The sequence below is a fragment of the Corvus cornix genome, chromosome 27, assembly GCF_000738735.6.
Source record: "Corvus cornix cornix isolate S_Up_H32 chromosome 27, ASM73873v5, whole genome shotgun sequence".
Classification (NCBI taxonomy): domain Eukaryota; kingdom Metazoa; phylum Chordata; class Aves; order Passeriformes; family Corvidae; genus Corvus; species Corvus cornix.
Window position 1 is genome coordinate 1,935,910 of NC_046355.1, and position 12,336 is coordinate 1,948,245.

Here is a 12,336-nt window from a genome sequence, read left to right on the forward strand (position 1 = left end):
GAGAGTGGAGAAACCCGGTGCCTCTACCCCGGGGCCCCTTCTCCCCGGACCCCATGGCAGGAGGGAGGAACCCCAACACCCCCTGAGCTGTGGGAGGGATGGTAACAAGTTCATGCTGAGGGCAATGTCTGTTTGAGCTGCCTGGAGCTCTTTACAAGGAACAGCCCAAAGACTGAAGATGGTTTTCCCAAGGCATGGATGGAGCTGCCCTTGCTGGAGGCCAATTCAGCTGTGTGTGGGTCATGGGCCTGCATGCAGAACGTCACCAAAAGACGGACACACGGTCAACCCAAACTTGGAGCATGACTCCATGGATAGGGTGAGTCTCTCCCTGGAAATTTTGCCTACTGAAGGCATTCCCTTGCCCTGCTGGATGCTCTCCAGCTGCCTCCATGTCTGCAGGGCAGGGAAGTACAGCCCTGCTTGATGTGGTTTGAGAGCTGGGTTTGTACCCAGGGCCCTTCTGAGCACGTCCCCTGCTTGAGCATCCCCAGGCATGTGGTACCACAGGGTCCTTCCAGCTCAGTCACTGGGGAGTTGTGCAAGTTTCCAGCTTCCCCACTGGTGATGGTTTGTGCTCCAGGCTGAGGCAGCCTTTAGGTCAGGGGAAAGGAAGCATGAGGAAGCACTAATGCCAGGAGAAGTCATGTCACGTGAAGCCCAGGGATGTGTCCCAGATGGTGGGGAGATGTTTTCTGCAAACCTTTCTTTAACTCTGTAAAGCATTCAGGAGAGCCCCCCACCACAGCCTGAGACAAGCCTCAGGCCAGGTAGATGAGGCCTGTGCAGCCCTTCCCTTCCAGCTTCTGCTTGTATGGGTTGACTTTTCCCAGGCGATCCTTGACTTGGAGCTCATCCACTGCAGTTACAAACAGCACTTCACTGTGCCAAGCCAACATCTCCTCCCTGCACGGGACCCCTCCTGTACTTCTGTGCTCACTGACGTGACAGTGCATGGGGTATCTTCTCCTTGTGGATCCTTGGAAGGATCCTGCAAGGCAGAGCAGGAATGTCAGCAATGAGGAAATGAAACGGCAGCGCTGACAGAAACAAAAGCACAGCTTGTGGTTTTAGGGAGGATATTTTGCTTTGGAGATGAGTCTGTTGGAAATTTACTTGTGCAGTGACTGTGGACCTGGGGTGGTGCAGGAGAAGTATAAAAGCCAGCCCTTCTCCTCACTCTCACATCCAGTCCTCTTGTCTCCATCTCATTGGGAACAAGGTAAGCTTGAAGACTTTTCTGCTCTCCCTCCTTCTCTTCTTCTCCCTTCTGCTTTCTGCACATACCTGCCCCTTTGTTCTATGCTGGGTCATGGGGCTGCCTATGCGGGGAGAGGGGTGGGAACAGAAAGTGTGCAAGAGTTTGGGACTTGGCTGAAGTGAGTGATGGGATAGGTGGGATTACCCTGGGCTTGGTTGCTCTTGGCAGGGAACTTCTTGGCTAAATGGAAGGAGAAGCCTGTGGGCATCAGTACAGCACCTCCAGCTCTTGTTCCCATCTTGCCTTAACAAGGCAGCTGCATGGTGTGGTGACGGGTTGCTTTTCAAATGCCTCTCATGACTTTTTCTTGCCATCTCTGCCAGGTGCACCTGCAGCCCCAAGACATGTCCTGCTTCACCCCGTGCCGGCCCTGCCAGCCCAGCGGCCCCACCCCGCTGGCCAACAGCTGCAATGAGCCCTGTGTCCAGCAGTGCCAGGACTCCACCGTGGCCATCCAGCCCTCGCCTGTGGTGGTGACGCTGCCCGGGCCCATCCTTAGCTCCTTCCCACAGAACACCGTGGTGGGATCCTCCACCTCGGCTGCTGTTGGCAGCATCCTCAGCTCTGGTGGAGTGCCCATCAGCTCCGGGGGCTTTGGCCTCTCAGGCTTGGGCAGTGGCCTCTGTGGCACGAGGTGCCTCCCCTGCTAAAGCTGCTGGCGATGGCCCTGGAGAAGGAACCCAGGGACACACAGGATGGCACAAGCCTGGGATAGAGCATCAATGCTCTATCTACCACTCAGATGACTTCTTTCCCATCTTTTGACTCATTAAAGTTCTGCTGCATCCCAGTCCATGCCTCTGTGTCATCCTTTGCCCTGCACATGCTCACCCTGCATGTCCAGTGAGGGAGGTGTTGCTGTGTGGTTCCGGGAGGGCGTTGTTGGAAGTGGCATTGCCATGGTCGTCAACATTGCATTCATTATTCTAACGCAGCACTGATTACTCATATTAAGTGTGACCTTTCTAAATTCCTCTGCCTCTCTGTACCTCCAAGAATTACCTGATGCCATTCAGCAACCATTCAGATACTCCAGGAATTCTTTTAGTTCTCCCATCAAAGCCTTCCTTCTCTTCTCTGTTGTCAGCACAGCCTGTGTCCTCAGTCTCTCATCCACAAGTAAATGTTTCGGCCCCCTCACTAACCTGCCTAATCTTCATGTATTTCACTTCCCTTGCTGGAGATATTTTTGTGTTACAGTCCAGTAGGCAGCACAGCATGCTTGATGCCATCTGGGGAGTGCAGAGCAGAGTGGGATCTTTGCTCCCATCAATATCCTGTTGACAGTCGTGCTCTGATAGCCCACAATGTTGATGACAGTCCTTGGTGTCCAGGAACACTCCTGGCACTTCCTCCTGTTTTGATGGTGTTACCACAGAAGCACCTCACGTGGGCCCTGCTTTTCAGAGGCTGAAGCATGTGACAGGGTTGGCTACTACAATGCCAACTTCAAATCTGGACTCTGTGAGGATGTTTGTCACTGTGCCCAGCTGTGTCCTGCAGCCGTTCAGCTGCTCCTCTCCCTCAGATGCCCCTGGACAGTTCTTTGAGACTCTCAGCCCACACCCGCTGCCTCTCCCTGCCTCCCTCCATCCAGAAACTCTCCCAGGAAAGCATCATTGAGGAAATCCACAATATCAGAACGGCCTGCGAGAAGAAAAGACTGAGAGCAGACCTTTAAGGAAGACATGGGTGTTGCAGTGGGGATCCTGCAACACGCATATATCAAACCAGGAGTCCCGTGGAAAGGAAATATATATGGACAGACAGATTCTTGCTAGATGTTTCAGAGATGTTTATTTCTCCAGCCGCATGGCCGGAGCTCTGCCCAGGAACTGTTCCAGTCACGGGACCAAGGGTCCTTCTGCCCGCGCAGGGAACACAAACCAACCAATGGGAACGAGGCTGAGCAGGGGCAGGGAAACCCCGTGTCTGTGCCCTCAGGGCCCCTCTCCCAGGGCTACACGGCAGGGGAGGGACCCCAACACCTCACCCGTTTTATTTTAATAAAAGGAGAATGAAAACAACTGGATAAACATAACAAGAACAGTTTTAAGACAAAACAAGCCACCCTCCTGAGTCTTTAAATGTCCAATCAGATTCTGTGGAACATCTTAGGGCTGACAGAAGGGAGACAGGACTCTCTGAGCATGCTTTGTGGGGAAACTGAGGCAGGAGAGGGTTTAACTTCTTCCCTCCCCCTTTTCATCCCCCACTCGGCATTGGAAAGGGATTTTTGGGGAAACAATTGGCAAAAGCATGGTTTTGTGGGGGAAACCATGGGTGAAAAAATGGATTCGGAATACACTGGGGGTAATAGGACATAGGGTAAAAGGGAAAGGTGGGATTAGGAAAGGGAGACTGTAGGGGGGGCTTACAGTGGAGATATTGTCTAACATGACTACGATTTTTTGCATATATACTGCCTTTTACAGGAACACCATCAGGCCCAGTGACCTGCGATGCTTGTAACCCTTTTCTCCCTAGAACAATTTTGAATTCCACGACTTCTCCATCTCCCAAGCTTGGGATGCATTTTTCAGGGTTATTCTTTTTAATAGCAGTTCTATGCATGAATATGTCTTGCTGGTTGTCACACCTTGTTATAAAACCATAATTTTGCTTAACATTATACCATTTTACTATCCCTAAGGTCTTAGTTACTATGATCTTCTCCTTTTTCCGAGTGGGTGCTGTTTTCTGTCTCGCTGCATCTTTGCTCTCTCCTTCGGTCGCTACCGTGTTGGAATTGTCGGGGCTGCTCGTGCCCGCGCGCTCTTCCCGGGGTCGCGTTCGGGGCTGCGCGGGCCGGGCCGGGCCCCGCCGCTCAGTTCTCCGTGCATCGCCTCCTCTGGTCGCAGCTTCGCTGCCGATGCCGGGCGCTGCACCCACGTCTCGGCCGGGCCCCCGAGCGACGACTCCCCCGCGCCCTGCTCCAGCGCGCCTTTCGGCTGGGCGCGGCTCCGCTCCACCGCCACCGCCGCCAGCCGCCGCCCGCGCGCCGCCCCTCTCGGTCGGGCATTCACGGGGCTCGCTCCACCACGCGCTGTGCGGGACCGGGCAGGCACCGCCGGGTCCCGCTGCTCCCGCCGCGCCTCTCTCCGCCACCGACACTGCGGCTCGCGTGGCTCCGCCCGCGCGCTGGGAACTGCCTCGCTGCTGCTTGCAGAGCGCTCGGTGCACGTGGCCTGGGCCGCACGGTCCCTGCGCCACGCTTCCCTTCGCCAGGACACAGCTGACATTGCTCAACAGTCTCGGTAACTAAATAATATTCACGAAAATATTCTTCCATCGGCATATATTTTGACTCCAGTATTAACTGTGTCCAAACGGTTTTCCAAAAGCCCTTGGTAAGAATTAAATCCCAAGAAACATAGAAAAAGTTCTTAAACAACCATGCCAGGAAGTGTTTCAGTTCTTTTTGAGCTTGAATCAAGCTAAAATTTACAAATCGTTGTTCAAGAATCATCTTAAGTTTAAGATAAATGTCCATATGCGGCTCTGAGAGCCAAGAGTCTTCCCACGGTTCCTCCATAGTTTAGATACGGAATAGCAAAGCAAAACCAAGAAGAGGAATCCAAAGTTTCCAGGGTTTACTCACACAAATCAGTCGCTTAGGGATCGGGGATCGTTCTGCTCACAATTCTCCACCATTTGTTGCAGTGGGGATCCTGCAACACGCATATATCAAACCAGGAGTCCCGTGGAAAGGAAATATATATGGACAGACAGATTCTTGCTAGATGTTTCAGAGATGTTTATTTCTCCAGCCGCATGGCCGGAGCTCTGCCCAGGAACTGTTCCAGTCACGGGACCAAGGGTCCTTCTGCCCGCGCAGGGAACACAAACCAACCAATGGGAACGAGGCTGAGCAGGGGCAGGGAAACCCCGTGTCTGTGCCCTCAGGGCCCCTCTCCCAGGGCTACACGGCGGGGGAGGGACCCCAACACATGGGGACACTGGAGATTGAAAACTGGACATGAGCCAGCAATGTGCCTTTGCAGCTGAGAAATTCCATCAGGTCCAGGGCTGCACAAACAGAACCATAGCCAGCAGGTCAAGGCAGGGGATTCTCCCCTTCTTATCTGCTCTGCTTAGACCTCAGCTGGAGCCCTGAATCCAGTCTGGAGTCCTCAATTCAAAGTAGACACGGAGCTGTGAGAGCAGCTCCAGACAAGGGCTGCAAAATGATCACACGGATGCATTGCCCCTGCTCTGGAGAAAGGCTGGGGGGAGTGGAGGTTTCTGAGGCAGGAGAAGAGCAGGCTCTGGGGACAGCTCATTGCAGCCTTTCAATATGTAAAGGGCATGAATGAGGAGGTTGGAGAGAGGCGTTTTCTCAAGGCCTGCACTGATTGGACAAGGAGCAACAGTTTTAAACTGAACTAGGATAAATACAGATGGGACATGAGGAAGAATTTTACTATGGTGAGAGTGGTAGGACACTGGGAAATGCTGCCTAGAGAATGAGGGCGTGTCCCATCTTGGGAAGGGTTCACGGTCACGTTTGCTCAAACCTTATGGGATGCAGTGACAGATATCCGTGTCCACGGCAGCAGGGCTGGACTGGATAAACCTCAACGGTCTCTTCCAACCAAATCCATTCTATGATGCCATGATAACAGGGGGCTGTGAGAAGGCAGCCCACTGCACGGTGTCCCTCCCTTTGAGAACATCCTGTGTTAGGATGGGATCTGCTGGAGTCTGAAGGGAATCCAGTACCTCTGTCTGGTCAGTAACACACTCACTGCTGACTACTCGTGTCACAGTGTGGGGAGGAAAAGGAAAAGAAGTGCAAACAAAGTGAATGTTTGTTCCTGGACAATGTGGGGAAGTTCTATCCTGACCTAAAGAGGCTCAAAAATTCAGAACCCAAAGGGTCGCTCAGTGCACACTGAGCACAGCCAATGCCAGCCTGTGATGACAACCAGTGCAAAACAAGCCCAACAACCCCCTCCCAGAAATACCCCAGGGCAACCTCTCTGCCGTGGGAGAGGCTCTGCAGGGCAAAGGATGACACAAAGGCATGGGCTGGGATGCAGCAGAATTTAATGAGTCAAAAGAGGGAAAAGAGGGGAATCCAGGTGGAGGCTCCAGTGCAGGGAGCAGCTTTAGCAGGGGAAGCACCTCGTGCCACAGAGGCCACTGCCCAAGCCTGAGAGGCCAAAGCCCCCGGAGCTGATGGGCACTCCCTGAGAGCTGAGGATGCTGCCAACAGCAGCCGAGGTGGAGGATCCCACGGCGGTGTTCTGTGGGAAGGAGCTGAGGATGGGCCCGGGCAGGGTCACCACCACGGGCGAGGGCTGGATGGCCACGGTGGAGTCCGGGGTCTTCTGGACAGAGGGCTCATTGCAGCTGCTGGCCAGCGGGGTGGGGCCGCTGGGCTGGCAGGGCCGGCACGGGGTGAAGCAGGACATGTCTTGGGGCTGCAGGTGCACCTGGAACAGAGAGCAGAGAGGAGCAGACCATGAGGGGTGTTTCAAGAGCAACCTGTCACCCCCCACGTGAGGGATACCCTTTTTCTCTTCCCTAAAGGACTTCACTAGTAGCCCACAAGCATCTCTTTTCCCTCAGAAGAACTCAGCAGGAATTGCAGACCCAGGGAGGACCCCACGTAGCTCATGGCTCCAGACAAGTCTCTCTGAAGCCTGAACTTTTTCCTTTCCCCAGTGTCTGGATCCTTCCCTATCCGTGCATTCTCATGGCCCCAGAATATGACAGAGAGATGTATGTGCTGAGACAGCCCACAGGAGAAGGAAAAGGAGGATAAGGAGGGGGATAAGAGAAAAGTCTTCCAAACTCACCTTGTTCCCAGTGAGATGGAACCGTAAAGAGTGGATGAGAGAATGAAGAGAAGGTCCTGCTTTTATACTGCTCCTGCACCGCCCCAGGCCCACAGTCACTGCGCAAGAGCAGTAATTTTCCTACAGACTCGCCTCCCCAGCAAAATATCCTCCCTAATGCCACAGCTTGTGCTTTTGTTTCCATCAACGCTGCCATTTTCATTCCCTCCTTTCTGACGTGACCAACAGGCCTCCAAGGATTCTTTCAAGCACTGAGATGAAAGGCCCAAGGATTTTCTGGGCAGTGACACATCAGCACGTGCAGAAGATGAGTTGCATGTGCTGGAGGGGTCTATGCAGACAGTTGACACCTATCTGGGGAAATACGGTGTGGTTGTTTTCTACCTTCTTTGCAGGCAGCTGGACATACCCTCCCACCAAGCCTGTCTTCTCCTTATGTGACAGTTTGTTTGGCAAGGTTGTCCCCTCTCGTGGCTGCCTTGTGGGACTCCCAGTGTGTGCCATCAGCAGTTGTGAGGGAAGATAACTTTGCTCTCCTGGACGCCAGGATTCCTTGAGATGCCCTCTGGAGCTGGGTCCCTTCTCACTGTCGTAGGGGTGTGTGGAGGTTGAGTAAATACCTTGTTCTTCCCATTTTCCTCAGATCAACATACACTTTGGCCACACACTTTGGCCCCATACTAGCCGAGGATACTTTTCCAAAAGAAGCTGCTTGTCCTGAAAGCCCCCTTGTTGCAGCGGGGATTACTGCAACATGTATAAGACAGCGAGGCCCGTGGAAAAGAAATATGGACCGATTCTTGGTCTTTAGTTTTAGAGATGTTTATTTTCCAGCCCCAACTGGGGCCGGCGGCTGCCGAGGCACTGTAGCAATCATGGGACCAGAGGTTCCTTCCCTGCGCACGGGAACACAAAACAATCAATGGGGAAAAAGGTTGGCCAGGGAGTGGGGAAACCCGGTGCCTCCACCCTGGGACCCCTCTCCAGGACCCCATGGCAGGGGGGAGGAACCCCAACACTTCACCCTTTTGTTTTAACTAAAAGAGATTTAAAACTTAACATTGGAAACAACTGGAAAAACATAAGATAACAATTTCAAAAGAAAACAAGCCACCCTCCTGAGTCTCTAAATGTCCAAAATGGATTTTTTCTCTGGAACATCTTAAGGCTGGCAGAAAGGAAACAGGACACTCTGAGCACGCTTTGTGGGGAAACTGAGGCAGGAGAGGGTTTCTCCCATTTCTACCTGTTGGAACTCTAATCAAAAATAATTAATTTCTTCCCTCCCCTTTTTCATCCACCCCTCGGCATCGGAGAGGTGTTGTAGGGAAAGGGAATTGTATAGGGAAGCCATGGGGTGAAAAATGGATTAGGGATAAATTGCAGATGGGGTTAACTTAGGAAAGGGTTCATATTGGGTAGAGGGTAAAAGGGGAAAGTAGGCTGCAGGTAGGGAAGTTGCTGCGATGGATATTGTTTATAATTTTGACCATAATGGCTGCCTTTGACTGGAATACCACCAGGCCCTGTCACGTGGGCCACCTGTGGGCCTTTTCTTCCTTGCACAACATCAAATTGTACAGCTTCTCCATCTCCTACACTTTGGAGGTATTTTTCAAGGTTATTCCTTTTAATGGCACTTCTAGGGATGAATACATCTTCCTGGTTGTCACATCTCATTATAAAACCACAGCTGTTTTTGACATTGTACCACTTCACAATTCCTGATTCTTGTTGCTAGAACTTCTCCTATTACGTGCTTGCATCTGTGTTGTGGCTGCTGGTCCTGCGAGGCCACTGCTTCGCCGACTCCAACGCCTCGGTTGGGCCCCAGCGTTGCTGCTGCTCCGCGCCCTCCGAGAGGCGCCGCTTCGGCTCGGTGCTGCGCTGCGCGGCTTCTCGTGTCGCTGTGGAAACCGCCGCTTCTCTCTCTACGAAGCTCTCTGAGCCGTGTGCTCGGAGCGGGTTCCCACGCTGAGCCCGGTTCCTGGCTGCTCGCAGGAGCCGCCTCTCTGCTGCACGTGGCCCACGGAACCCGCGGCGCCTGCGGCGTCGCTCCCTCACTCGCAGTCGCATGGCAGGGGACCCGAGACAGGGATGGGGTCCGCGATAAGGCGCGGGCTCCCGAGGATGCCGGGCGCATCCAGCATGGGCACCTCTGCCGGCACGGGCAGGGGACACCCTGTGGCTGCAGTCACGCGCTCCTGGGATGGCCACCGCACTGTCCCAGCCATGTGATGATGGTCATCTTCTGCCACTGAGGTAATGGGACCATGCACACGCGCCTGAAGAGCTTCACTGATTACAGGAGATGCATGGAGAAGTTCTATCACTAGTCCATGTTTTCATTGAGCCAATATCTCACCCAAGATCTCGGACCAAAAATACAAGTTACCAATTCCAGGAGGATTAATATCAAAAAGTAAGTCTCGAGAAATACAAAAGAAATTTTTGAAAAGCCAGTCAAAAAAATGTTCTAGATCTCCCTGAGCAAGTTTCCTGTTTTGCTGTGCCAGGATTCCTTTAACTTCTAGATACATTTCTTTCTGTGGCTTAGACAGCCACACTCCCCACAATTCCTCCATAGTCCAGAGAGAACAGCCAAAGCAAGGCAAGAAGAGAGAGATCCAGAGTGTCCTTTACTCACGAATTTTCAGGGACCTTCAGAATTTCAGTTATTCCTCAGGCGCTGTCTCCAAGGGATCGTTCTGCCCACATTTTCCACCATTGTTGCAGTGGGGATTTTTGCAACATGCATAAGACAGCGAGACCCGTGGAAAAATATAAGGACCGATTCTTGATAGATGTTTTTCAGAGATGTTTATTTTCCAGCCACATGGCCGGCGACTGCCGAAGAACTGTAACAATCACGGAACCAGCAGGGTCCTTCCTGGGCAGAGGAACACAAAACACCCAATGGGGAACGAGGTTGACCAGAGAGTGGAGAAACCCGGTGCCTCTACCCCGGGCCCTTCTCCCCGGACCCCATGGCAGGAGGGAGGAACCCCAACACCCCCTGAGCTGTGGGAGGGATGGTAACAAGTTCATGCTGAGGGCAATGTCTGTTTGAGCTGCCTGGAGCTCTTTACAAGGAACAGCCCAAAGACTGAAGATGGTTTTCCCAAGGCATGGATGGAGCTGCCCTTGCTGGAGGCCAATTCAGCTGCGTGTGGTCATGGGCCTGCATGCAGCACGTCACCAAAAGACGGACACACGGTCAACCCAAACTTGGAGCATGACTCCATGGATAGGGTGAGTCTCTCCCTGGAAATTTTGCCTACTGAAGGCATTCCCTTGCCCTGCTGGATGCTCTCCAGCTGCCTCCATGTCTGCAGGGCAGGGAAGTACAGCCCTGCTTGATGTGGTTTGAGAGCTGGGTTTGTACCCAGGGCCCTTCTGAGCACATCCCCTGCTTGAGCATCCCCAGGCATGTGGTACCACAGGGTCCTTCCAGCTCAGTCACTGGGGAGTTGTGCAAGTTTCCAGCTTCCCCACTGGTGATGGTTTGTGCTCCAGGCTGAGGCAGCCTTTAGGTCAGGGGAAAGGAAGCATGAGGAAGCACTAATGCCAGGAGAAGTCATGTCACGTGAAGCCCAGGGATGTGTCCCAGATGGTGGGGAGATGTTTTCTGCAAACCTTTCTTTAACTCTGTAAAGCATTCAGGAGAGCCCCCCACCACAGCCTGAGACAAGCCTCAGGCCAGGTAGATGAGGCCTGTGCAGCCCTTCCCTTCCAGCTTCTGCTTGTATGGGTTGACTTTTCCCAGGCGATCCTTGACTTGGAGCTCATCCACTGCAGTTACAAACAGCACTTCACTGTGCCAAGCCAACATCTCCTCCCTGCACGGGACCCCTCCTGTACTTCTGCGCTCACTGACGTGACAGTGCATGGGGTATCTTCTCCTTGTGGATCCTTGGAAGGATCCTGCAAGGCAGAGCAGGAATGTCAGCAATGAGGAAATGAAACGGCAGCGCTGACAGAAACAAAAGCACAGCTTGTGGTTTTAGGGAGGATATTTTGCTTTGGAGATGAGTCTGTTGGAAATTTACTTGTGCAGTGACTGTGGACCTGGGGTGGTGCAGGAGAAGTATAAAAGCCAGCCCTTCTCCTCACTCTCACATCCAGTCCTCTTGTCTCCATCTCATTGGGAACAAGGTAAGCTTGAAGACTTTTCTGCTCTCCCTCCTTCTCTTCTCCTCCCTTCTGCTTTCTGCACATACCTGCCCCTTTGTTCTATGCTGGGTCATGGGGCTGCCTATGCTGGGAGAGGGGTGGGAACAGAAAGTGTGCAAGAGTTTGGGACTTGGCTGAAGTGAGCGATGGGATAGGTGGGATTACCCTGGGCTTGGTTGCTCTTGGCAGGGAACTTCTTGGCTAAATGGAAGGAGAAGCCTGTGGGCATCAGTACAGCACCTCCAGCTCTTGTTCCCATCTTGCCTTAACAGGCAGCTGCATGGTGTGGTGACGGTTGCTTTTCAAATGCCTCTCATGACTTTTTCTTGCCATCTCTGCCAGGTGCACCTGCAGCCCCAAGACATGTCCTGCTTCACCCCGTGCCGGCCCTGCCAGCCCAGCGGCCCCACCCCGCTGGCCAACAGCTGCAATGAGCCCTGTGTCCAGCAGTGCCAGGACTCCACCGTGGCCATCCAGCCCTCGCCTGTGGTGGTGACGCTGCCCGGGCCCATCCTTAGCTCCTTCCCACAGAACACCGTGGTGGGATCCTCCACCTCGGCTGCTGTTGGCAGCATCCTCAGCTCTGGTGGAGTGCCATCAGCTCCGGGGGCTTTGGCCTCTCAGGCTTGGGCAGTGGCCTCTGTGGCACGAGGTGCCTCCCCTGCTAAAGCTGCTGGCGATGGCCCTGGAGAAGGAACCCAGGGACACACAGGATGGCACAAGCCTGGGATAGAGCATCAATGCTCTATCTACCACTCAGATGACTTCTTTCCCATCTTTTGACTCATTAAAGTTCTGCTGCATCCCAGTCCATGCCTCTGTGTCATCCTTTGCCCTGCACATGCTCACCCTGCATGTCCAGTGAGGGAGGTGTTGCTGTGTGGTTCCGGGAGGGCGTTGTTGGAAGTGGCATTGCCATGGTCGTCAACATTGCATTCATTATTCTAACGCAGCACTGATTACTCATATTAAGGTGACCTTTCTAAATTCCTCTGCCTCTCTGTACCTCCAAGAATTACCTGATGCCATTCAGCAACCATTCAGATACTCCAGGAATTCTTTTAGTCTCCCATCAAAGCCTTCCTTCTCTTCTCTGTT

The 12,336-nt window shown here is 53.2% G+C and overlaps 2 protein-coding genes and 1 pseudogene across 2 annotated transcripts; 2 read left to right on the plus strand and 1 right to left on the minus strand.

The window, feature by feature from the left end:
• The first annotated feature begins 1,113 nt into the window (after positions 1-1,113).
• On the plus strand, positions 1,114-2,051 carry LOC120411345 (feather keratin 1-like). The gene is made up of 2 exons (XM_039565717.1): positions 1,114-1,222; positions 1,585-2,051. The coding sequence occupies exon 2, from the start codon at positions 1,606-1,608 to the stop codon at positions 1,909-1,911; it is 306 nt and encodes a 101-aa protein (XP_039421651.1). The 5' UTR covers positions 1,114-1,222; positions 1,585-1,605; the 3' UTR covers positions 1,912-2,051.
• A 4,247-nt stretch (positions 2,052-6,298) lies between these two features.
• Positions 6,299-9,141, minus strand: LOC120411307. Its single transcript, XM_039565576.1, has 3 exons — positions 8,826-9,141; positions 7,066-7,163; positions 6,299-6,699 (listed from the first exon to the last, which is right to left on the minus strand). The coding sequence occupies exons 1-3, from the start codon at positions 9,139-9,141 to the stop codon at positions 6,373-6,375; spliced, it is 741 nt and encodes a 246-aa protein (XP_039421510.1). The 3' UTR covers positions 6,299-6,372.
• A 1,969-nt stretch (positions 9,142-11,110) lies between these two features.
• On the plus strand, positions 11,111-12,046 carry LOC120411346 (annotated as a pseudogene).
• Positions 12,047-12,336: the final 290 nt, after the last annotated feature.

What these genes read in the sequence shown, in the direction of transcription:
- LOC120411345 (XM_039565717.1), top strand. Translation starts at nt 1,606, where the DNA reads ATGTCCTGCTTCACCCCGTGCCGGCCCTGCCAGCCCAGCGGCCCCACC.
- LOC120411307 (XM_039565576.1), bottom strand. Translation starts at nt 9,141, where the DNA reads ATGCGACTGCGAGTGAGGGAGCGACGCCGCAGGCGCCGCGGGTTCCGT. An exon ending in CAGCCACAACACAGATGCAA is followed by an intron (nt 7,164 to 8,825) that starts GCACGTAATAGG and finishes GCTCTTGCGCAG; the next exon opens with TGACTGTGGGCCTGGGGCGG. An exon ending in TCCATCTCACTGGGAACAAG is followed by an intron (nt 6,700 to 7,065) that starts GTGAGTTTGGAA and finishes TCTCTGTTCCAG; the next exon opens with GTGCACCTGCAGCCCCAAGA.